The sequence below is a fragment of the Typopeltis vanoorti genome, chromosome 1 (assembly GCF_054136105.1).
Source record: "Typopeltis vanoorti isolate ZY-2024b chromosome 1, IOZ_Tvanoo_1.0, whole genome shotgun sequence".
Taxonomy (NCBI): Eukaryota; Metazoa; Arthropoda; class Arachnida; order Uropygi; family Thelyphonidae; genus Typopeltis; species Typopeltis vanoorti.
This window is the reverse complement of record NC_143549.1, coordinates 140,220,789-140,248,339: the sequence shown is the minus strand read 5'-3', so window position 1 is coordinate 140,248,339 and position 27,551 is coordinate 140,220,789. Positions and strand designations below refer to the sequence as shown.

The following is a 27,551-nucleotide window of genomic DNA, read 5'->3' as shown; positions in this document are numbered from 1 at the left end:
TACATTATATAGAGTCTTTTTCCTGGCATCAGACATCATTTCACTAATCTTTCCTGGTGTTTGGGCTTATATGTTGATTCTTTTCCAACATCATGTTGTTTAAGGAAATTGACAAGATATACATATAAACATATTTATCAATTCTTCAATATTGTGAGATCTTCTAAGGCATTATTATTATGTCAATCTAGATATTGGTCTCTCTTGTCTTTTTCCAGCCATCCTGGCACCAAACACCCATTTCACTAATCTTTCTTGATGTTTAGGCTTATATGTTGATTCTTCTCCAGCATCATGTTGTTTAAGGAAGTTGACAATGTAGACTAATTAATAACGAAAAACATTTAATTATTACTTTCCATATTTTGCTGAAGATAAATCAGCTTCTTTGGGGATTAAATACGCTGGTATTAAATACATGCACACAGGCACACTTCAGTAAGATGATACAGGAGAGATACAGGATGACCTAAGGTCCTATAATTATGCTACTTATTGGCTTTCATTGGGTGTTCTTGGCTGTTGGGCTGACTCTGCCAATGAGGGTTTCCTATATGAGAGGTTTAATACAACCGTATTTGTTGAGGTTAGGATAGTTAGTAAGAACTGCAGCAGATTCAAGGAAAAGCCTCTCGAATTTAAATTTGTTTCGGTGGAGTAAGGTGGCTTTTTTTCCAATAGATCCTCTGCCAGGTATTTAGATGTACTGTGTGCACATGTTTAATACCAGTGTATTAATCCTTGAAGATGCCAATTTAAATTTGGTGAAATATAGGAAGTAATAATTAAATAATTTTAGTTATTATCTAGTCTTCTAATCCTCTTCCATTCCATTTGAAAGTTTAGTTTTCACTTGGTTAGACTATAATAAATTTAGTTTAATCCTTTATCCAAGTGTGAGCAAAAACAAAGTTTGCGCCTGAAAATATCTTCAGGACTGGGGTAAGGTAGTACAACACCAAACAACTCGTAGCAAAGTTTATAATGTTATGCATTAAGGGAAGGGCCACTATCCAGACTAGTTTCGACCTTTATTGAGGTTTCTTCAGTGGGAGCCAGACCCAATAGTGGAGATACCATGCAGAAGCAATGGCGAGGTCATTTTTACCTATAGGAGTTGCCAAAAGGTGTGCCACTTTTTATTAAATTACTCTGGATTTAGAGAAAGATGTTGAAAGTTTATTTTTCACTTGGTTAGACTATTGTACAAGTAGTTTGCACTTTTCAGGTGCAAACTTTGTTTGCTCACACTTGGATAAAGGATTCAACTAAACTTATTATAGTCTAACCAAGTGAAAAATAAACTTTCAATGTCTTTCTCTAAATCCAGAGTAATTTAATAAAAAGGTGGCACACCTTTTGGCAACTCCTATAGGTAAAGATGACCTCACCATTGCTTCTGCCTGGTATCTCCACTATTGGGCCTGGCTCCCACTGAAGAGACCTCAATACAGGTCAAAACTAGTCTGGGTAGTGGCCCTTCCCTTAATGCATAACATTATACATATCCGCAAGGAGATGTGTTTTGCATTATGGGAGATACTGAGATAGGAGTGATGTTAGCTTGGTCCACCTTTGCTACGAGTTGCCTGGTGTTGTACTACCTTACCCCAGTTCTGAAGATATTTTCAGGGCAAACTTTGTTTGCTCACACTTGGATAAAGGATTTAACTAAATTTATTATTCCTTTCCATTTGTTGACACCTCAGATCAGGCTCACACCTTGAAGATTAACAAGTCCCTTTTCTAACCTTCATTTTTAATAAGATTCTGCCATATGTGCCATTTATTCACCTCTCTAATTTAATTCAGAACTATCATATTTGTGACTTTCAGCCTTTGATTAGTGGTATTACAGTACACAATTGCTATAGTAAACTTAGACCAGTCATAGTTTGTTATAACATAGTGTTTGCTATAGAAGATTTAGAATAAAAAATACTAATATCATCCACACCGACTATCATTCTTTCTGTTAAACTCATTCACGCTTAATATACTAATTGCTTGAACTGGCAAACTGTCCAGCTCATTCACTGCTTTGTGAAAAGACATGTACCTTTCACCTTTTCTTAATTGTATCCAAACTTAACTTCCAAGGATGCCCTGTTCCTCTTCTCCCCCCACCCCCTCCAATGTATGCAGTTAACAAGCCTTCAGTCTGTTCTCATAATCTACATTAAATAATTAGATATCATCTTTTTGGATTTGGGTTCAAAGTTATATTGTGAGTGGTTGCTGTAATTTCATGTTTGTGTAAAATTGGTGATTTTTATTCTTGTAGATAAACTTATACGTTGGCGATATATAACTCAATTTTTAGGGAAAGATAACATATACTGTTATATTAATTAAAAAACTTTAATTAATACTTCCTATATTTCGAGTAATGTTACATTACCACATTCAGGGAACATAAAATTAATGATATGTCCACGCAGGCACTAACACTGAACAAATATGACTGAAGACAACAACTGGAGTTGGTCCTAGAGTCCTGAAAGGTGCCACTTAGTGGGCTAAATTGAGTAGTAGTCTTGGCTGTTGGGCTGATGCTCTAAGAATGCAAGCTTCCCATGTTTGGGGCAGTCATGCATCCAAATTTGTTGAGGTTTGGGGAGTTGTTTAAAGCTGAGGCTGATTCCAGGAATAATAGTTCAGTGTTAGTGCCTGCATGCACATATCATTAATTTTATGTTCCCTGAAGATGGTAATGTAACATTACCGAAATATAGGAAGTATTGAAGTTTTTTAATTAATATAACAGTATACATTGTCTTTCCCTAAAAATTAACAGTTGTGGTGATTTTCATGTTTTATTGTGTTTTTTCCTTAGAAAATTAGTGTTGTATAGTATATTAGAGTAGATTTTTTTGTTTTAGAGTATTTAGTGTCTTACAACATATTTTTATTATGATATTGTAATATTAAATACAGTTGCAAAATGGTGCTGAAAATGCAGAAAGAACAGAACACTAACAAGAACAGTGAAATAGTGAACAAGAAAGTTTTGTCCACTAAAGACGATATGGAAGAGGATATTGAAAATAATTTAAAACCTGAGATCGTTAAGTTAAAGGAGATTATTAGACAGATAACGAGAGAACTATGGAAAGTCGAGCAGTGTTTAGAGGAACACAGGGAGAATAAAAAAGTTCAGCAGTGGGATGGGGAGGGGGAAAAGCACAGAACGGAATCAGATAAGTTAGTGTGTGATAACAAAAATCTGGAAAGTAAAGTTGATTATAAAAAAATGATGTTATTTGGTATGGTTACTCTATCATAAAACATGTCATCGATGAGCAGGTTATAACATCAAGTTTTCCCGGAGCAAAAATTAAATATATAATGCAAGCGATTGAAAAACAGAAAAGAAAAGCAAACAAGCTAATTCTGGTAGGTACTAATGACTTAACTAACAATAAATTCAGTATGAGAGAGGACATGAAAAGGTTGTTGGAAGAAGTGAGAGTGAAGAGTGAGAAAGTAAAACTTGTTAGTATATTACTTAGATAAGATATTAATAAGGGCCATGATGGCAAACAATTCAATGCATAGGCTGTGTAGAAGGAATGGATGAGAGTTTTTGGATGTGTGGAGCGAAGATGGGATTTGTATAAGAGGGGATGGCCTACACTTGAATTCGTTTGGCATCATGAGTTTTGAAAAATTATTAATTGATATAAGCCCTAACACACAGTCAGAGAAACTGAATTCTGATGGGAGGAATTGTGAGAATCTGTGTGTAAGAGTAACAATGTTAGGCAACTGTGTTAATGATGGAATGGCTATTATCATGGAAATGATTATGAAGAGAGAGAGAGAGAGAGAGAGAATGATTTTTGTGTTCATCTGATTTGGAGCTATCAAGCATGTGTAATGATGTCTGCATAAGTAAGGAACTAGATAAGAACAGTGATCTGCAAGTTGTCGAACTGTGTTGTGCAGACCATAGACAAGTGTATACAAAAGAACATGTAGGTAATTTATTATTGTTGCCTTGTTGCTTTGATTAACATGCCAGCCTGGTTGGCCGAGTGGTTAGCATATCCGCTCTCCAGCCAAAAGGCTATGGGTTCACATCCTGCCATGGATATTTGTGATTGTCTGTGGAAATATCAGTGGCAGTGGGCTATAGATGACATTGGTGTATCTGTGGTTAATTGTAGTTGGTGGATTGAGTGGTGGAGACAGCTATGTGGAATAGGTGCCCTCTCTCGATGAGTCTTTGGACTCCACTCCCTGGAGGTGTTGTCACATAATAGTAATAATAATATATTAGGACTTCATATTGTAGGCATTAGCTATCAGAAGTAGATATACTAACTGGTATCAAGTGTACAGGGTACGCTATTTTTATAAAGGATAGACAGGAGAGGATAACGAGTTTGAGACCAATAACTGCAATACTAATAACAGTTTTTTATGTGAAAGTGAAGTGGAGTCTAACAAGATTAAATATATAGTAGGTGTTGTTACAGACCTGTGTGAATTGGTTGCTAGTGGCAAAAAAATGCATCACCAAAGATGGATAACGATGGATACGAAAAGAGTAATCATAATGGGGGACTTTAATTATCCAAACATTGATTGGGTAGCTATGAAATCGCATGAGATGAATGAAGCTGAATTTATTGAGCTGTTGCGAGACAACTTTCTCATGTGACAGAAGAAACTCTTGGTCAAAGAGCATTAGATATGATTATAGTATCAGAAGAGGTTTCAGTTAAAGACGTGACTATTCTGTCTCCAGTTAGTGACAGTGATCACTAACTTAGTAACTTAATTCATTCAGAAAAGATTACATGCTGAACTACAAAGCAGGAAATTATGACCACCTGAGGGATATGCTGGGTTCTGTACCATGTATCAGCTATTGGATGGGAAGGATATTGACAGTGTGTGTGGGGAGTCTTTAAATAATACTTAAATGATGTGATACCAGAATGTGTTCCTAGAGTTTGAAGAATAGAGTATAGGAGAATAGAGTATATGAAATGGATGTGTAATCTAATTAAGAAAGAGATTCGTAAGAAACAGACAATGTGGAAGGAATATCATGTGCATAAGGATGGTGTCAGTTATAATTATAAGTAACAGGCCAGAAGAGTCACAAATGTTCCACGGAAAGCTGTCTGAGTATGAAAAGAAACTGGCTCTACAAGTTATATACAATCCAAAACAATTCTGTCATTATGCTGCAAGTAAAAAAAAGACGAATTTGAAATAATAATGCTATTGAATGCATATGGTATGCAGGTGACTGATTAAGTGATTGTTGAACTAATGAGCAGCCATTTTGCTAAAAGCTATTAACCTGGTATATGCAACATTTTAATCACCACTACCTCTTCACCATGTGATGAATCTTGTGGATGAGGAGAAAACACTATAGTTATTGCACAAACTGAATAAGAAACTGCAATAGGAACTGATGAGTTATCAGCACAGCTGCAAAAGGAGTGTTCAGCTGAACTGGCTGTTCCTTTGACCAGGCTAATATAATTTGAGTCTCAGAACAGGAAGATTCCATAGGAGCAGAAAGAATGTATGGTAATTCCATTGCACAAGGGTGATGCAAAGACTGATGTATCCAACTGTCGACCAACAGTATCTCAGGAGGTGGTGGTGAAGATTTTGGAAAAGTTGGTTACAGCTTGCATTCAGAAATGGGTTGACAGAGAATCTGTACTTTGCAATGAACAACATGGGTTTACTAAGGGAAGGTCATGTTTTAGCAACTTGCTCGCATTCTATAATAATGTACTACTGAGTTAGACAAGGGGAATGGATGCACCATGATACTTTTTGGATTTTACTATGGCTTTTGACAGAATACATCATGGAATACTGTTGCATGAATTGAAGAATATGGGATTGAATTATAAACTATTGGCATGGATAAGAGGTTGGCTGACTGACAGATATCAAAAAGTCGTATATGGGAGTGTGAATCTGCAAGATTGAAGATAACCAGTGGTGTGCCTCAAGGATCAGTCTTTGGTCAATCTGTCATTAATGTACAGATTATTCAATCTATACATTAATGACATTGGGAAGGATTTGATATGTGACATACAGCTATTTGCTGATGATGCAAAGATAGGTAGGATAATCAGGAGTGCTGCTGATATGCAGTACTTGCAGAATGATTTGAGTAGACTGGAATTGTGGACATGTGAAAATGGCTGTCATTTCCATGTTAATAAATGTAAATCATGCACTTTGGTGTAAGCAGATATCCAGTGTCATATTATTTTGGTGCAATTATGCTTAAAGCAATCGATGAGGCTAGAGATCCTGGAGTTTTAGTAGATAGGAAGTCGAAGTTCAAGGGTTATATAGCAAAAATTGTAAATACAACTCTGAGAATAATGGCAATGCTGAAACAAACCTTGACATGTAAAGATAAGGAGGTCGTTTTGTCTCTTTACAATGCCTTGATAAGACCTCACTTGGACTGTTGCATGCAGGTCTGGTCTCCTGGATTCTGTGGTGATTCTGATACAGTGGAAAGAATGCAAAGGAGAGTGCCAAAAATGATATCAGGATTGTGGAATACAGATTGAGGATTTGTAGGTTGCAGACACTAGCAAACAGGAGAAAGAGAAGTGATATGATTGAGACTTACAAACTTCTGAAAGGATTATACAGAATTTCAGTAGATGGAATTTTTCATTTTATTGAAGATGGGGAAAGGATGCGAGGGCATCCATTGAAGTTGAGAATGAATTCTGTCAAGAAGGGGGTTAGGGCTAGATTTTTATTTCATAGAGTAGTGTATGAATGGAATGGATTGCTTTTGGATGTTGTGTGTGAAAGTAGCGTGAATGAATTCAAGACCAAGTATGATAGCTGGCATGAATACTATTGCATCCCTCAATGAGTTCCTGACTCCCTGGAGGTCTCTTAATAATAATAAAATATTGTGTGTGTGTGTATACAGAATATACTCACATACAGAATGTGTGTCTTGTAGAAGTTATTTAGAATTCACCAAGTAGTAATGCTAGTAGTAATAATTACAACTAATTGATGTAAGTATTACTGCTAGCATTACTACTACTACCAATACAGGTAGCACCTCTCTATTATGATGAAAGTCGTATCCTATCCTGAGAGGTATCTTCGTTGTTGCTAATATATCCATTTTATAATCTAATGTAAATGTATGAAATCAAACTATTTTTCAACACTGCAGGAGCTCTTTAAAAAAAAAAAAAATGGAAAGTGTGATTTTGAATTACTGAATATGTGTCATTTATGCAATAGCTGTTTTTAAAAATAATTGGTCATATAAATGAAACAACTAATTACACTTTTTTTTTTTTTTATCAGATAGTGATACTGTATTCTAGCAAGACATGACTGATTTTATGTTAGCTATGTTATAGTGATTAGTTATAGTGGTTAATTACATAATTATTTTTCTACTTTTTTTATTAATTTTTATCCAAAAGTATCATTTTAATTTAATTCTATTTTTTTTAAAAAATTCTGATTTTTATATGAAAGTGTTACTTCTCTCACTGACTGGTGAATGGCCCACAAGTGATTTTACAGTCGAGATTATTGCCCCTTTACTCAATTTAAGAAACCTTGTTCCAGATATATTCTATTGCACAAGAGTGGTGCAAAGACTGATTTGTCTATAGACCTATCAATATCCCTGGAGTGCTGGCAAAGATTTTGGAAATGTTGGTAACAGTCCATATACAGAAATAGGTTGACAGAGAATCTATACTTTGCAATGAACATATGGGTTTTACTAAGCAAAAGTCATGTTTGAGTAACTTGTTCATATTTTATAATAATGTCATGGTTTAATTAGACAAGGAGAATGAATATCCATTGATACTTGTGGACGTCTCTAAAGAGAAGTCAGTATTTGACAGGATTCAGCATTGAAGGCCATTGCATAAGTTGGAAGATATGAGATTGGATTATAAACTATTAGCTTGGATAAGAGGATGGATGAATGGCTTGCTGGCTGACTGATATTGAAAAAGTGGTATATGGAGAATGTGAGTCTGCAAGATTTAAGGTGACCAGTGGTCTATATCCCAGAGATCAGTGTTCTTGTTCCACTGTTATTCAATCTTTACATTTATGACATTGGATAAGATTTGACAGGAGACATACAGCTGTTTGCTGATGATTCAAAGATTGGCAGGATAATCAGAAATGCAACTGGCATGCAGTACTTGCAGAATGATTTGAATATGCTGAAATTGTGGGCATGTGAAAATGGCTGTCAGTTTCATGTCAGTAAGTGTAGATTCATAATTTTGATGTGATGAAATATCCAGTGGTGTGGTATATTGATGGGATTATGTTGGAGGAAACTGAAGTTTAGGAGTCATATAGCAAAGATTTCAAATGCAATGCTGGAATGAATATTGATACATAAGAATAATCCTTTTGCCTCTTTTTACAAGGCCTTGATACATCCTCTTATCTGGACTGTGCACAGATCTGGTCTCCTGGTTTTCAAGATGGTGTAGATGCAGTTGAGAGGGTGTGAAGAAAAATGCTAAAGATGATTTTGGAAATATGGATTATAGATTATGAGGACAGATAGAGAATTTGTGGAATAGAACAAACAAGATAAATAGGAGAAATAGAGACCTACAAACTTCTGAAAGCCTCATATAGGATACCGGTGATGTAATTTTTCATTTTAGGGAAGATCGGAAAAGGTGTATGGCATCCATGGAAGTTGAAAACGAATGCAGTCAAGGAGGAGGAGGTAAGAGAGCTAGACTTACTAAGAGAAATTGTCCTCACCAAGGACAACTTCCTTATGTCCTTGATGATCAGAAAGTCGTCATTCCAGTGATGCATTGCATCACTAGAATGACTTGACTTTGGAGGAAGTGAGTGCAGGTAGTGTGAGTGAATTCATGAAAAGGTAAGACAGCTGGTGTGAATGATATGTGGCCTCTGTTGATGAACCCTTGACTCTCTGAATTTCTCTGATAATAATATAGTTTATTTAACAGTGGCTTTTATGTGGATTAATCCTCCATCTTATTCACATGTTCTATCATTTTTTTTGCCATCAATGAGTGAATATAGAATGAGTGCAGTATAGAACAGAATGAAATTATAAATCCTGTCACTGCCAACATTGAAATCCTGGGGATGGAGGTTCAAATTACAAACGTGGGTCCCATGAAAATATACTCCGTATATATAACTCTCCAAATTAACAGTTACTGGAAACAAACTAGATTGAAATTCTAGATACAAATGAAGATACCATTGCTAGCAGCAGGAGACCTGAATGCTAAGCATGCAGCCTGTAACCACAGAACTAGAAATTGAAATGAACCCTCATCAACTTTGCTACTGCCAGAAACATGATGATTATGTGACTTCCAGTACCCATGTACTGCAGTGTGGCAGGACTTCCTGATGTCCTAGACATAGTGATACTACAAAACATTACACATCAATAACAAATGAATATGTCATTTGTTATATGATATGTTAGCCACTCGACCTGGTTGGCCGAGTGGCTAGCATATCACTCTCCAGCCAAGAGGCTGCAGGTTCAAGTCCTGCCAAGGGCATGGATGTTTGTGATTTGTCCTACTAACCAATTACTATATGTACTACTGTGACCTGTGTCCTGATGCAGTATGACTTTGATGTCTTTGTACCATAAGAATAAAATAAATAAATGCGATAGATGACCTCAGCTCTGACCACAACCCAGTTTTACTCCAACTGAGCTCACATGTCCTAACTAATTACCATATGTGCTGCTGTGTCCTGGTACAGTATGACCTTTGATGTCTTTGCATCGTAAAAAAATCGAATAAAAAAAATAAATATGATGGATGATCTCGGCTCTTGAGTACAACCCAGTTTTGCTCCAACTGGGCTCACAACATGAAAATATCCCAACCATCTGGAGAAAATTAACTACCACTCTGCATGAATCTGTTGGGTCCAGTTCTGACCAAAGGAAAAAAGAAATCAGTGACTCAGTTTTGAGCTTGGAAATGTAGATAACTGCATTAACAGCTGACACTGCAGATGTAGCACACGCAAACCTTGACCAACTTCTCGATGTGATTAAAAACCTGATCCATGAAAAGAACAGAGCCAGGTGCCAAACTGGTCAAACTTACCAAATCGTACCTCTCAGATTGCAAACTCTGAGTTTGCAAGCTACAGGCAATTGGATCATATGAATGCAGCATCACTGTAGGCATCTCCCCCCCCCCTCCACATGACGCCATGCTATCTGTGTGGCTGACATCCCATGCACAGTTGCAAATGGCCTTATATGCAGATGATACTGCAATAATGGTCAGTTCCCTGAGACTTGATTAGTAACTAAAAAATTGAAAATGCAATCTTCGCACCAGAACAGTGGTTCGAAAAATGGCAAATTGGTATCAATGTAGACAAGAGCACTGCAGTGCTATTCAGATGAAGACAAGTGTTCCTGGAGGATAAAGTTATGTTTGGTACCCACCTTCCTTGGCAACCAGTACCCAAATACTTACAGGTACAACTAGATAAAGGGCTTCACTTCAATTCATATTGATCATGTTTGCTCAAAAAAAAACTGGGCAATGCTGCAGCTATACCCATTACAGAATCATCATAGCTGGCTTAGCATAGAACTTAACTGCTGCTATATAAGATCCTGATTATGGCTCACCTGTGTGGAGTCACACAGCAGATTAAAATGTTACAAACTACAGATGATACAAACCAAATGTTTAAGAATTGTGTTTAATGCACCATGGTTATTAAGAAACATACATCTTCACTGAGAAGCCACTGATATCCCTGCAATCAAAACTTCCTATGCAAAAAGCTGCAAAATTATTTTTCAAATATTGCCATCCACTCTAATCCACCAAGCAGTAAACTACAGTGAGCATGACCCTACCAAACACAAACATTCCAAAACAATGCTGAACAGGTAATTTTTATTTTATTTTTTTTTTAACCCACTGTCAGAAGTTCAAAATGGGTGAACCAAAGGCTCAATAATATCCAAAGTCCATTATGCTCACTCACCTAATTGTAGACTAAAACAAATATCTCAGGACAAATAACCCAAAAAGCCATACCAAACAAGTAGTTAAAAAAAAAAAAAAAAAAAAAAAAAACTCACTGGTAGTCAATAGCCCACAATGGGTGAGCCAAGTGCTCAGTAATATTCCTTAATCCAGAAATTTTATACAAATCTGACAAAGGGATAAAGGACCACAGGTTCAATCTCTCTATCTTGCCAGAACAGTTACCAGTTGTACCCACACACATCCAGTATTATGTATGGCTGCAGTGACATTATGATAGAGAGCAACTGCATCTTTTGTGCACTTGGTACTATGAAGCCAGTTAAAATTAACATAGGAAATATCCATTTGGGCATCTGCCTAACAATGCACCGTCATTTGCAAGAATGGAGGTAACATAATTTGAGAAAATAAAAATGCAATGGCTAGACTAGCCAGCACAATCCATTCTCAGTCCTATAGCATTTTTGGGATTTGAGATTTGTGAAACATTCAATATAATTTTTGCAAACACTATGTATTTTACTTCATCATCAAATTCCTGCTATGTACCCTCAAGGGGTGTACAGGATATGATAGTACTACATGAAAAAAATTACATCATTATTAATTTCCTATCTACAATTTTTCTCCAAATCAGTCTGTTACTTGTCAAGACTGCAACATTATCAGATCTTATATTTCTATCATCTAAGGCGCTTTGTACCGTATCAATCCACCTATATCTTGGTCTTCCTCTGGGTCGTTTTCCTGCCAACCTAGCAGAGAACACTTGTTTTGCTAATCTTTCCTCGCCCATTCTGTTTAAGTGACCATACCACCTGAGATTAGCTCTGCTAATGCATTCCTGGATGCTGACAATGTCAAGTTCTTTCCTAATATCCTCGTTTTTAATATGATATTGCCATTGATGCCATCTGTTCATGCCTATAATCTTTCTCAGGACTCTCATATCTGTGGTCTCTAGTCTTTGGTCAAGTGTTTTACTTCTGACCCAGCTCTCAGATCCATAAGTTAAAACTGGTTTGAACACTGTCTTGTATACAGCTAATTTAGTGTTCCGACTAATTTCTCTCTTATTCCATATGAATTTATTCAATTGACTTCCCACCATACCAGCTTTGCTGATTCTGTTGTCTATTTCTATATTTAATTTACCATCTTCAGTAAAAATCGTGCCTAAATAGCTGAAATGTTTTACTTGTTCCACAGGTTCTCCATTCACAACACAGTTGACATTTTCAATGATTCTGCCTATTTTCATTGTCTTTGTCTTTTTATTGCTGACCTTCATACCATATCTATTACAACAGTTATTCAATTTAGTCAGGGAATCCTGCAGACTTGTAGCGGATTTATTTAGAAGTATAGCATCATCCACATAAAGCAAAGAGCTGACATTAACATCTCCAATTTTGATATCATGTTTAATACCACTTTCCTTCATAATGTGATCCATATAGATAATGAATAACAGAGGGGATAATGTACATCCTTGTTTCACACCAGATTTAACATTAAACTATCTTCCTGTACTTCAATTCTATCTGCTGACTTACAACTCAAATAAAGACTAAGTATTGCATGATATAATGCACCATTGACACCATATAACTGCAGCGTATTGAATAGCTTCTCTCTTGGCACCTTGTCATATGCCTTTTCCAAATCGACAAAACTTAAATACAGATCTTTGTTATATTCCCATGCTTTCTCGACTATTTGTCGTAAAGTGAAGATCTGATCCTGACAGCCTCTATTTGGCCTGAATCCAGCTTGTTCTTCACCAAGCTTTTCTTCCACAGTTCTTCTCAACCGTTTCTCAGGTATACTTGCATAGATCTTGCGAGGAACACTCAGTAGGGAAATACCTCTGTAATTCTCACATTCGGTTTTATTTCCCTTTTTCTATATGGGTACTAAGAGAGCTCTACTCCAATCATCGGGAATTCGTCCCTCTGTCCAGGCCTTCTGAACTATGCAGTGCAGCCACTGTAAGACTCTCACACCACCATACTTCAGTATTTCTGGTCGAATATCATCTACTTCTGCTGCCTTTCCACATTTCAAGCCTTTGATGGCTTTTTCTATTTCAAGTATGGATATGTATTAAAACACTGCATGCCTGGCCAGTGTTTTTTACCACTATGCTGTCATCACTGCTTGTTTCATTTAGAAGTTTTTCAAAGTAATTACTCCATACTTCAAGGATATCTTTTTCTCCCATTTTCATGTCACCTTTATCATCTCTAACTCCTTTTACAGCACTCGTTCCTCCATTCCTAAGCTTCTTCAACAACCTCCAGAATATTTTGCCACCTTCTTGATATTTATTTTCTATATTCTTGCCGAAGTCCTCCCATGACTTTTGTTTAGCTAGTTTTACACAGTGTTTAGCATTCTTGCATTTGTCTCTGTATTTTACTTTAATAATAATAAAAAGTTGGGTATCTATAATTTTTGTTTTTTAGGTGATCATGTTATTCCTCTCTATATTCCTCAGTGTCGAGAGTGCAAGTTCTGCAAAAGTCCCAGAACTAATTTGTGCAGCAAAATTAGGTAGGTTATTTCAGTTTTGAAAAGTTTAAAATATAAATCTCTTTGAAAATTGGTAGATCAGAAAGATTTCTAAAATAATCAGGAATATTAACATTATTTTTAAATAAAAATCTCAGATTTCTGTGCAGTATTGCTGAAAGTTAGTTCCATTTCTACTTCTTTTTCAAGTTCTTAATATTTCATTAACATTGTGACAAATTCAGATGAAATCAAATGTTTGTATATGCCATATACAAATATCAATTTATCTTTGTAGGCATACAGACAAATTAATGGAAAGTATGCCTGTCTTCTAACCTGCAGCCTGTTGTTTTAATCCCATTGTTGGCATGAATCGTTAAGTAGTAATTAAATTTCACTGTCCAGTGTAAGGATACCATCCTGCTTTTTTTGTAGATATACCTGAAGTAATTTGAAAAAAGATGCATGTTTGGTCTGTAGGGCAGGATTATTATAAAATGAATGAATTTCATTCTCCTGATAATTACAATATAGCTTTGTATGTATCTCCATTTATTTTGAAATATGGTTAATATTCATCTGTATGCAGATGACATCTTGCTGTGTGTAGATTCAAGAGAAGAAGCGGAAACTAAACTGGAAAGATGGAGAAAAGTACTGGAAGAGAGAGGTATGAGACTGAGCAGAAGTAAGACAGAGTATATGTGTTGCGCAGTGGGCGGTGGCCAGGAGACAGACCTGGAGCTGGAAGGAAATGTCATCAGGAAGGTGAGAGACTTTAGATACTTAGGTTCGACAGTGGAAGACGATGGAGGAGGTGAGAAGGAAGTGGGATGCAGGATACAAGCAGGTTGGAGGAACTGGAGGGAGATGGCTGGAGTGTTATGTGATAAGAGGGTGCCGATCAATCTGAAAGGCAAAATTTATAGGACAGTAGTGAGGCCAGCTATGACATATGCTATAGAAACTGTGGCCCTGAGGAAAAATAACATTAGCAGGATGGAAGTAGCAGAGATGAGAATGCTTAGGTGGATGTGCGGTGTGACCAGAAAGGATCATCTGAGAAATGACTATGTCAGGGGAACAGTGAAAGTTACGAACTTAGGAGCGAAAATACAGGAGGCAAGGTTGAGATGGTTTGGTCATGTGATGAGGAGAGAGGACGAATATGTGGGAAGAAGGGTCATGCAGATGGATGTGCAAGGAAGGCGGAAGCGTGGGCGGCCAAAGAAGAGATGGAGGGAGCTGGTAGAAGAGGACTTGAAGATGAAGAACTTGGATGTGGTGACAGCCCAAGACAGGAAGGTGTGGAGGAGACTCATAATAAACAGTGACCCCACTTAAGTGGGAGAAGCTGCAGAAGAAGAAGAAGATTTTATTTGAGTGTATCAGTTTTTAAAAATAGTTACTCAGAAAAGAAAAAAAAAATTATTCTTGAAACATTCCTTTTTCAGAGCTCAAAAGGACTTTCTGAAATATGTTGATTTTTCAACATACGTTCACTATATTAATTAGAACAACTTTTTAATTAATATTTTCAGTATTTTACCATAGTCAAGCTGCCGTCATCATCAGATGGTGATGATGGCAGTTTGACATCATCAGATGAACAAATTGATAGGTGCACACACAGACACTACATAATTGAAGTATGACCAAAGCAGAACAACAAAGGTGAGTCTGAAGAAGCAGTGTAGACTATTTAGGCTGGAATGGGTGTTCTTGGCTGTTAGGCTTCCAAGGATGAGTGTTTCACAGATTTGAGGTAGTTTCATACAACCAAATTTGTTTAGATTTGTGTAGTTCGTTAAGGCTGAGGGACAGATTCGACAAAGTCATATTTAACTGTGCTCCTGTAGAGTAAAGTGGCATTTTTTGATTGTATCTTATGGTGGGTGTCAAAGGCATAGTCAGCATGCATGCTCTAATCGGATGTAGTCTGTGTGTTCGGCAATTCTTAGATTTTCTGCCTTGTCTGTTTGGCCATGGTAAGGCAGCTTACAACTGCATGGTACCTAGTAGACCACTAGCAGGTCTAGGGACCGTATCTGGTAGATCCTCCTGCTGGCCTAAGAACTGTGACTGGTCTTTGCGAGTGGATTAGTGATGCCAATAATGTAATTGGCATCACTAATTGGTCTGTAATTGTTTATAAGGTTTATCTTTTGAGAATTTTTGTTAGTTTATCTGAAGTGCCTAGGATATGTGGGATGGTAGTAGATTTGGTGTAGTCTCTGTTCTGGAGAGGGGAGAAAGGAATTGTAGTTTTGGGGTTTTTATATTTTTTGGATTTCATGGGGATTGTAGCCATTGTCCTAGAAGGTGTTCATTTAGTGGTGAGGGCATTATTATGGGATCTAATCAGTTTTAATAATTGCATTCTGTTGGGGGGGGGGGGATGCTGACTGTTGGTGAATGTATCTGCCCATGTGCATATGGGTTTTCTGTAAACTGAGAATGCACAAATCCATCAGGTTTGCCTATACTCAAGATGTTTAGGAATGGGAGAACTTTTTTTCAAGGTGAACTGAATCCTGGGGTGTTGGTTATTAATATGTTTTATGTGTCAAGAACCTTGGGGAACACATTTACACAACAAAGCGAAACTGTAGGTCTATATTAGTCAAAGGTTAAGACTTTTTCTTCAAAGGTGTCCATGAAGTAATTCAATAGTGGGGGAGAAAGTGGAAACCTCATGGCTGTCCCCTTGATGAACTTCAACAAGGCTGATATATCGGGAGAAAATTGTGTTAAGGTCTGTCTGTGGTATTTAAAAGAAACTAACAAAAATCTTCAAAAGATATAACCTTGTAACCTCTTACAGATCATATAAAAATTGGCATCCCTTATGTTCTCTCCTAAAGACCAGCTGCACTCCCTGTACCCACCACCATTAGTACCATGCAGTTGTAAACTTCCTTGTTATGGCCAACATAGATGAATTGCTGAACACAGACTATATCCTATTCTGCCAGTCAGGATTTGCTGACAATGCCTTGGGCACCCACCACAACATATGATGGAAAAAGCCTACTTTACTCCACAGGTTCAAATCTAAATATGAAAGATTTTTTTTCCTATACCTCAAATCTGGGAAGCACTTGTCCTTTGAATTTCAGACCAACAGCCAAGAACATCCATCCCAGCTCACTAGGAGATGCCCTTTAAAGCTTTAGACTTGCCTTTGTTGTTTTGCTTCAGTCATACCTATGCAAGTGCCTGTGTGCACATATCAATTTGTTCGTTATTCCTTGATGATGTCATTTTGGCTATAAATATTGAAAATATTAATTACAAGTTATGCTAATTAATATATAGTATAATTTACATTATAACTTCCTTAAATAATATCATTATAAATAAGCAGCATATAAGCCTTGCTACCAGAATGCTGATAAGCATTCCCTCCTTGATTGGCTTTTCCAACTATGAAAGACATCTTTTAAGGTAGCAGTACTTGTCTGGTGCAGCAGAGTCCTGTTTATAAAAACAAACTGTAACGTGGGAAGATTGGGTATATTACACATTACTAGTTAGTATCTCAAGTGAAAAATAATTTCATTGAGGACCATGTTAATTGTGTTGAACATCATAATACTGTCTCTTAGTGAGTATGCTCCAACTAGGCTGAATCAACCTTTTATGCTAAAAGATTCACTTTTTGAATATATTAATCTGTTTAAAGATTTGAATGGCTTAAATATTGCTTATAAATGAGGCTTAGCATATTTTATCGTTCTTATTTTCTTGTATATCTGTATATGTAAAATATGTTTTTTACTTAGGACAACTCAGGGAAAAGGTGTAATGCCTGATGGAACCTCAAGATTCACCTGCAAAGGTAAAACTGTGTATCACTTTATGGGTACCAGCACATTTTCTGAATACACAGTAGTTGCTGAGATTTCTATTGCTAAGGTATTTATATTTAATTGTTAATTATTATTGACAGATTATGTTATTTGTAAAGTATATTACACAATCTGCATCCTTCTTGCTTTTCTCCTTAAAAATCATTACTTATCATTTTCTGATGTACACTCTTTGCGAGATATTTCAATAGTCTCACACAGTATTTCATGAGTAGTTTCATATCTAGAACTTTCTTTCAAATAGGTTTCAAATATTATTGATCAGGTCTCTGATTTGATGAGTTCTTGGATTTCAGTCTTCTAAAGCATTCCTTACTGCATCAGCTAACTTATTTCAATTTCTTGGGGGTCTGTTTTGCTGACATTTTTCTTCAGACACCTTTTTTGCTATTATTTTACCAGCTGTATTAGATGAGCTGATATATTCTTGAATGTTAATGTCAAGTTTTTCATTTTTAATATGGATCTGTTATTGATGCCATCTGGCATCAGTGGTAAATCAACATTAAAAATGGCTTGTTAAATGATGGTTATATCTGTGGTCTGTTCTTTGATCAACTGATTTATTTTGAAAACGACTCTCAGATCCATGAGGACTATGCCTACTGCTAAAGTGATGATTTGGCTAATTTTTCTGTTCTTTCTTGTAAATTTATTCAGTTAGCTTTGCACTATGCCAGCCTTACTTATCCTGCTTTTATATTTAATTTATGGCTAAAATGTGGAATCTGTTTTGAGAATGCAGGTTGTTTTTATCCTGCTTGTTTTCATATTTTTTCTTTTGTTGCCATAACAAGGTTGGTATGAAAAATTTTTCCTACCAAGTAGAGTGGTGTTGGCAGTGGAGGAATATTTTGGAATAAAAAAGGAAAAGTTGGTCATTGTTGGTATCTAAAGAGCAGACATATGTTTTGGAAAAAATTGCTGAAATTTGGTGATAAGACCAGAGCTGACAATAATAAGTGTCTCATGGATTTCTCTTCAGGAAATGGACTGATCATCACTAACACCATGGTCTAGCATATGTGCAAATTCATATGGTGAGAGGACACAAAAAATTAGAAACGTCTGTTGATAGTGAGTGATAGCTTCATGCTGGTTCATGGCACAAATCTATACAGAGGATTTGAAATAGAAAATGCATGATAAAAATGAATTTTATATTGAAAAGATAAATATGTATAAAAATTTTGAAAAGAATCAAAGTTGAGCAGCTTTCAGAGGTGAACTATAAACTCAACATTATTCAATAAAAATGAAAGAGTTTGAAAACAAGAATTGAACCTTTATGAGCAGTGAAAAACATTGATTTAGCCAGAAAGGTATGCAATGAAGGTCTTTGCAAGGTTAGGAAAAATCAATACTCCTCTTGGCCAACTTTGGAAGTTAGAGGCAGCCTTGGAAAAGAAGAAAGCATATTTTTAAAACTTATTAGTAAATCATCATGTATTATGAAAGAATACAAAGAATTTTGCAAGAAAGCAGTGTGTAAAAGTTGTTAAACAAGTTGTCAGAAGATTTTGGTAAGACCAAAAATGAATACAGGAAGATGGAAAAATGTTCTGGAAGCTGTTATAAAAGCTTAGAAATGAAGGAAAGAGTATATAAGAAATCAGATAATAAAGGTGACATGAAAACTAAAGATAATTTTTTTCGTTCAAATTAATCAATAAATCGAAATCACAACAACAGGTATTAAGGAGCTGATTACTTCTGCACAAGCTGTAAGTACTTAGTGCACCAAGTCAATTATCTTTTCAATTAAAAATCAGCCACATGTAAGCATGCACTATGCCCACAAATAAAAGTAAGGAGAGAACAAACTTTCCACGCCTCGTTAAAGGTGACTTGAAACATACCATCAAGCACATCTAAACTAATAACAGCGATTGATGACAGGTCTAAGGACTCTTTCTCTCAGTGACACATATTTGCTTGCCCTGTCTTAACTTTTGTCTAGAGAGAACAAGGACATCAATTTCAAAAACAATTTGAAGGAAAACGCCAAAATGAGACAATAGTTGGGTCATCAACTACAAACAGGGAAAGTTAGTGCAGAAATCAAGTGATGCTACTAGAAGCCAAGTGGAGACCAGTATGCAGGTACTGCATAGGAAATGTGCAGGACCTTTGCAGTCAAATATATCCCCACAAAACCTTGTATATCCACTTCACATCCATGGCTTCAACTCAAATGTTAATGTCCACCACCATCTCCAGTCTACCAAACCACACCTACTCTTCTTGACAGAAACTCAAATCCCCCCCCCAGCACTATTCATCTCAACTTTCCAAACTCTCTCTTCTCCTAATCAGTCAAATTCATTTGCTGTCTTCATCGTGCACCTAATGCCAAAAAAATCACTCTGAGCTCTTTAATTTCTTCTCCTTAAAAACTGATTTTCTCCAGTCCCACTTCCTTAACAGCAATTTCATCTTCCTAGGAGATTTTAATGTCCACAACATCAAGTGGCTTTCCTCCTCCTTCAGTTGTACAGATCTAGCAGGCAGAGATAACTGAAACATTTGCCACCACCAACAACATACACAAATTGTTCACTTGCTAACCATAATACCAGGTAACCCTAACCACTCCCCAAACACCCTAGATCTCTTCCTCACATTGACCCAAATACACAGTGAATGTAGTGGACCCTGAACTAATTCCAACCACAAACAGATGATAGCACATTGCTTCTCTCCTCCCTTTCATTTGATAAGCCTTACTCTATGCAAATCACCTCAACCTGCAGAACATAAACCACCACTGCACTCAATTCTGATCTCTGAGCCATCCTCCAATGGGGTTCAGATAACTCCGTCAATTTCAATGCTATCAAAACCCAGTTCTGCTTTATTTCTCACAATAAACAACCATATTCTCCCAGTATTGTTCTTTGATAACACTTAAATTTCCAGATGAGATTTCTCTTCTTGCAATTGCCCTGATATCGAGCCTCTCCTGCCATAAACCTGTTACAACCATTGCATCCTTAGCTTCTCAAAAACTAGGATTTCTCTTTCACTCATGACATTACTTCACCTCTGAAACAGCTGTTGAGCTTATACAAAACACAAATCTGCCCAGCTATTAATTTTTGCTCTCACATTTGGAGTTGGGCCTCTAAGAGCTCCCTCAAAATTCTTGAATCAATACGGAGGAGGGCAATTAGATTGATTAATAACCTATCTCTTACTAACTCATTCCTTCCACTTTTGCTTAGGCATTTGGTTTGTGTAATATGTGTATTCTATAAATATTTCCATGGCAAATGTTCATATGAAATAGCATCAATAATTCCTCCACTCAATACTAAGTCCATTGGAACACATGTGGCTCCCACCCCAACATCCCTTCACAGTACACCTAGAAACCCACAAAACAAGTTTCTTTTCCTCCTCCATCTTCACTACTACTGCTGTATTGTTGAATAGTCTTTTCTCTTTTGTGTTTCCCAGGAAATAAAATATATAGGCTTTTAAATGAAATGTAAACAAGTTTCTTTTTTCCCAACCTTACGGAGTACTAATGTACCATAGATTGATTAACCAACCTCTTGTGTATGGGCTGAACATAAAAACCTGGAAAGAGAAGTGGAAAATATTCAAGAAGAATGCAATCAGAAGTACATATTAATCCTTGATGTAAAGAAAGTTTATCTAAAACTTGAAATGCAGAAAGGGAGCTACAGTAGATGATATTTGACAGAAATACTCAAATATGGAAGTATAACAATTCAGAAGGTTGAATTCTGGATTATTGGAATATGGTTTCTCCCCCCCCCCCCACACATATGTATTGCATAAAAATAAACTGCCCATCTTTGAATTGAAAATAAAACTTAATGAGAGAATTACAGAGGAATTTTCCTACTAAGTATTCAAAGTAAGATTTATGCCAGCATATATTAGAGAAGAGGCTACAAAAAATTGTCGGGAGGGGAGGACTCGGAGAACAAGCTGAGTTCAGGGTAAAAAAAAAAGTTGTCAAGATCTGATTTTCACTGTAAGTCAAATAGTTGAGAAATCATGGGAATATAACAGGCATTTAACAGAATGTGGCTGACAGAAGATAATATCTTTATAAGAAAAGAATGTGTTGGATTTGATATATTCAGGGATGTGACAGACAAGATATGAAAGACAGGGGAGTATTGCTAATGATTGCAGAGAAATTAAATCCATTCAGAGTGGAAATTTCCAATAATGTCACATAGTATGAGTAACACAGGTAGTGGATTCAGGACTGTTTGGTGTGAGATTGAAGTTAACAGAAAAATACATAATTGGGTGCTGCTACAAACATAGGCTATCTGAAGAGATCTATGAATTGTGTATACAGATAAAAAATCATGGATACAAGGAGAGTTATCATTATAGTAATTTCAACAGTGGGGATATAGATTGGAAGAACCAGAAAGCATGCATGATAAGGGTAATAGAATTTGTAGAATTACTGAGGGATGAGTAGTACCTTAAGTAGCACATGATGGAATAGACTTGATACAAACATTGGATCTTTTAACAGTAGCTGAGAATCTTTCTGTGAATGTGAGGACTGTTATTGCCTCCAGTTGAGTGTGATTAAGCAATTTTGACTTAGGAGATGACAATGCATGTAAGTATTTTGATTAAGCAGTGGCATATTTGGAATTGTAAGGCAGGTGATTATAATCAACTGAGAAGGCAGCTTGAAGCCATACTTTAACATGTAGAGGAATCAATAGTATGTGTGTGTGGGAAGTAGTTCCTGAAGAAGCTATGTATGACTGCATCACCATGGAATAAGAGAATAAATTGCATGGGAGTTAACACTTGAAAGTGAGAGTTGAATAAAATGACAGTGTTGTAGATCAGACATCATGGGAAGAGTGATGAGGCTCAGGAGAAATAGAAAGAACAGACCAGGAGAGTGATAGCCATAGTGAAGGCAAAATCAGTTATGAAAAGAGGCTAGTGAAAAAGCGCAAGGGAAATCCAAGATAATTTTATTGTTGAGTAGCAAGTAAATGGAGTAATGACAGTAGAAGAATCTTAATGTGAATGGTAGGAAAGTGTTAGATGTACTAGAAATTGCAGAGTTATCAAATGTTCACTTCGGTACTTCAATATGGTATTCATTCTATGCAAACCTATTAGCTCTCTGGATGCCAGGGGGAAACCAAATGAAAGAATATAGCTGGATGAGTTCAAGGTATTAAAGCTATTGCAAGAGCTTGATTCAAAGACACTGGTTATGATATTTTTATTATGTTGAAGGAACATACAAAATAGCATTGCCCATGATCTGGCTTAACTTAAGTCTCAGCACATGCATGATTCCTAAAGAGAGCAAGATAATTCTGCTATACAAACTTGGAGTAAGGACTGATGCAACAAATTATACACCAATTAGTATACCAAGGTGTTTTGGGGAGGTTGGTAAGGAATCGCATTCAAAGGTGGATGAGAAGAACTAGGATCATCTGCAGAGGACAAATTGCTTTTGTTAAAGTATGTTTAACAATGTTGTAATAGCAATCTGCTTATGCTCTGTAATAGCAAGAGCAGAGTTGATCCTTCTGGATTTTGCTCAGGGGATAGATATGTAAAATGTTATTTGGACAAGGAGAGTGGCCGATTCCTATCCAAATGAGTGGCTAAAAGGGACCCTCTTGCATTGAGTCCTTGAACTCTCTAGAGGAACATTCATGATAATAATAATAAGTGTAATTATTATAATTGATAATTATTAATAATTTCCCTGTCCATCATAAAGATGCTATTTTTCTATCTTGCAGACAACTTCACTACATGCTTTGATCTCAGTGTTTCTTTCAGTTTTTCCTTACTCATTCTCTAAGATTTAGTTGTTTTCAAGCTCTTTCATCTTTTCTCCAGTTATATATGTATTTATGGTTCTCATATGAGAGTTTAGCTTTGACTTTTCAAAACTTGAGTACACATTTCTCTTCAATGAATGCTCATTCTTATTCTACTTAACACTTAAAAATAGTTAATAGTCACTTCCTGTTTCAAATCTCTTATGCATTCATGTATTTTTGGTCAGTCTGGAACTGTCACTATTAGCAATTAATGTAATTGATAAGATCTTTTAAATTGATTAATAAGTAATATAATTGCTGTTTTGCTTTATGTTCTCTCCATGTGAATTTATTGCTATGTTTTTGTTTGGAACATAATGCAACTAATGACTACAATCCAAACTTTTTCAGAAATATTTGTCTATGATTGATTTACTGTGTTATTTAGATCTCCAACAAGAACTATCTTTTTATCAACTGCCTTCTCTAATGACTTGAAAAATTGTTCTCTTTCTTCTCTCTCATGAGATCATATGCACGAACAAATCTTTGCTAATTCTCTATTTTGAAATTTGTTTACATTACTCTACTCGAAACTGACTGCATTTAAGAAGTTTAATTTTAAATTGGTCGTCATCATTTCCTGAATTATATCCTCAAGGGATGCATAGAATATTATAATAGTAATACAGAGTCAAGTTATCATCCTCACTAGCTTCCTTGTTAACTCTTTCTTCCAAATTTGTCACAGTGCACTCTTCTTTATAATCTATCATCATCATCATCAAATTCCTGATTTGTACCCTCAAGGGGTGTACAGGATATGATAGTACTACATGAAAAATTTACATCATTAATAACTTCATATCTACAATTTTCCTCTACAGTCTGTTACTTGTCAAGACTCCAATATTATCAGATCTTATATTTCTATCGTCTAAGGCACTTTGTACCATATCAATCCACCTATTTCTTGGTCTTCCTCTTGGTCATTTTCCTGCCAATCTGGCAGAGAACACTTGTTTTGCTAATCTTTCCTCGCCCATTCTGTTTAAGTGATCATACCATCTGATTTATGTTCTCTGAATCTGAGATTAGCTCTGCTAACGCATTCCTGGATGCTGACAATGTCAAGTTCTTTCCTAATATCCTCGTTTTTAATACGATATTGCCATTGATGCCATCTATTCACCCCTCTAATCTTTCTCAGGACTCGCTTATCTGCAGTCTCTAAGCTTTGGTCAAGTGTTTTACTTCTGATCCAGCTCTCAGATCCATAAGTTAAAACTGGTTTGAACACTGTAATGCAAATGCTTGTTTTATTGAACTTAATAGGAATACATCATATTTTTAAGAAAAAAACATTGTAATACAGGATGGCCCATAAGTTACGAAGGAAACATTTAATAACTTTTTTATTTATTATTTTGTTTTGTTTTTTGTTATAATGAAATTCACAACCTGGAGATTTTTTTGTTAGTTATAAAAAACCACAACACATAAATGCTCTTCCATTTTCAGCTTCACAAAGATGGCACATATTTGGTGATTGAATAATTTTGCAAAAATATGCAATCAATTGGCCATCACATTCTCTGGATCTGATGTCTTCTGACTTCTTCCTGTTGGGTTACCCATGGAGAAGTTACCTATGTGAACAAGCCTCAGCATTCCAACAGCTGAAGGATAACATTTGTGCAGAAATTAGGGAACTGCAGCCAGAAACATTAGGAGCTGTCATGGAACATCCTGTAAAAAGGACCAATCTTTGTAAAGCCAGAAATGGGAGGTTTTACATGATGTGGTTTTTCATAACTAATAAGGAAAATCTCCAGGTTCTGTGTTTCATTATAACAAAAGAATAAATAATTATTAAATACAATTTTTAAACTATTTTATTATTTTTTATTTTATTACTAAATAAAATGTTTAAATCCCTTCATGACTTTATAGACCACCCTATATGACTTCATATGGTGAATCTCCAAAGCTCAGTTGGTTTTGACAGAGCCCTTAGGTTGGAAAGATCGAGGTTTGAATCCCATCTGATGTGAAGAACCTTTATTAGGACTTTACACTCCAAGGTGACTTAGATCTCACATGAAGGCAGAGGGTGTTTCTTCTGAAAACTCAAGTTTTTCATCCTTCAAAAGGAAAGCAATGGGAAACCACCTTGTTGTATAATAAATTCCTTAATAAAGTAGTGTACCAAATAAGGTCTCTTGCTTTATTGTAATATCTTTATTCTAAATAGCAGTGTGCTTCTGCTTTCGTAACCTTTCTTACTTATTCTATTGTGTGCTATGTTTATCCACTTTTCGTATTTACTAGTTGTATGCCTATGAACACTGGAAAATTTATTTGTTAAGACTGCACCACCAGTATTTCTATATTGGCATAAGACTTAGTAATACATCCGGTAGATCTCTCTCTCTCTTACTATCATAAATTTCTTCAATAAAGTTTACATAAACAGTCGTGGTTTCTCAAATACTTAAACTACGCTTTTAATGCCTTAGTTGTTTCCCGCTCACAAGTCCGAGGTTTATTTAGGAACAGGGCATTGTAAATTAAAAGTTATAATTTACATAAGTTAAAACTTAGGCTTCTTAGGCTTCCTACTGAGGGAGGTTACTCTCTACCTATCCGTTAAACTTTTAGCATAAAGAAACAAACTTTCCCTTTTCAATACTAAATAACTGTACAATATAATTATTCACTTACTTCTCCGCTTATTAACTCAAATTATTGAAACTCTAATTTACTCACAAAGAGGTTAGCTAGCTTTGCCAAGTTATCTCACAAATTATATTCCAATTAATAACAAATTAGAGGACTCTCTTATAGACACTTCTTATTACTATTAACTTAATTCTTATCAGTCCATCTATAACGTATCTCCTAGGTTACAAAAGGAATGAACAACAAAAGATGGAACAAACTTACAGAGGCTCTGTGTCGCACACTCATCCAAAGGTCTTGCACTAAAGTTCCTATGCCTTTTCTTTCATCTCGGGTCTTAGGCTTCCTACTGAAGTGTCTTGCTTCAGCGGCATCTCGTCGGGATATTCGCGGTCTTTGGACTGCAATCTGCGGTACTCGAATAGCTTAAGCAAGAGGTTTCAGCATATGGGCAAATTCTCGGGCGCTTGAAGTTCACTCTGCGGCTATTGGCTTCAGTTGATCCTCCATGGCAAAAGGACATCCAACTGACACTTAGCTCGGGTATTTACATTGCCATTTCTCTTAACATTCCCATCTGGTTTCTCCTCTTCTAACTGGCTTGGGCTTGCCGTAACATCTCGTCCTCTGGATCCTACTCCCGGTATTTCTGCCTCTAACTGCCAACTCCGATAACTCTAACTGCCGCCTCCAATATCTGCCGACTGCCTCTAACTAACTGCTGCCCCCCAATGTTTGGCTCAGTCCCTTTTTATTTCACGTTCTCCAGAACCTTGCACAAAGGGTTGTAACCCCGAAGAATTAGTCATGACTCCTTGATCTTCTGTTAAGACCGACCTGTTCTTTCTTCTCCTCCATGCACTCCTTTAATCTTATCTTGTCGGGTAGTAGAAACTTGTCTGAACCTTGCCAATCTCTTTGACACTGACTTTGAAGGTGTTTATGCGCAGAGCTCGCAAACAACTTTCTCATACACTTAAATCGTAAACAACTTTCTTATGCCCTTATGTAGAGCTATTATACAAAGTTCGGGTGGCAAAGCATTGCCTTTGTTTTTGACATTCTAGAAATTTTTTTTTAAAGCAGTAAGTACAGTCAATTCCCATAGGGTTATTTATGTTAATATTTAGCATAAAATACATAGAGATTTACAAGGTTATTTTTGTAACAGTCTTATGAGACTTGACCTCTGTAAAAATCTATGTAAAGCACTTTGGTACTTCCAAGCTAATTGAGTTTTACAGTAGCATTGCTTCTCCACCAACCACTAAATCGGAAGAAAACGCATTAGTAGGATTAGGTAGTAGTGTGTAGTAGGTATATTAACTAAGTAAAGACTGGAAATTGTCTGTCTGCAATTTTTTTCCCTTTCCTTTCACTACTAGTTTTATGTCTACTCAATCAACCGATGAGGTAAGAGAATGGGATGACTTCATTTACTACATTTTCTCCCCTACTTTAAGCAAGTGTTAAAACTTGAAATAACATCCTTATGTTTTTCTGATTTTTCCTTAGTAATATCAGTTTCATTTTCATCTTTCATCTTCATTTTGTTATAGATCATTGATTATGAATTTTCTTATCAGACAACGTTACAAAGCATTTATTTCCCTTTTCCTTATCCTATT

The 27,551-nt window shown here is 36.1% G+C and overlaps 1 protein-coding gene across 1 annotated transcript in view; it reads left to right on the top strand.

The window, feature by feature from the left end:
• Fdh (alcohol dehydrogenase class-3 Fdh) overlaps positions 1 to 27,551 on the top strand; it is a 110,656-nt gene that overhangs the window by 28,313 nt on the left and 54,792 nt on the right. The window contains exons 4-5 of the mRNA XM_090394061.1: positions 13,517 to 13,604; positions 17,351 to 17,483. Of these exons, the coding sequence (XP_090250187.1) occupies positions 13,517 to 13,604; positions 17,351 to 17,483 (221 nt within the window). The remainder of the gene's footprint in view (positions 1 to 13,516; positions 13,605 to 17,350; positions 17,484 to 27,551) is intronic.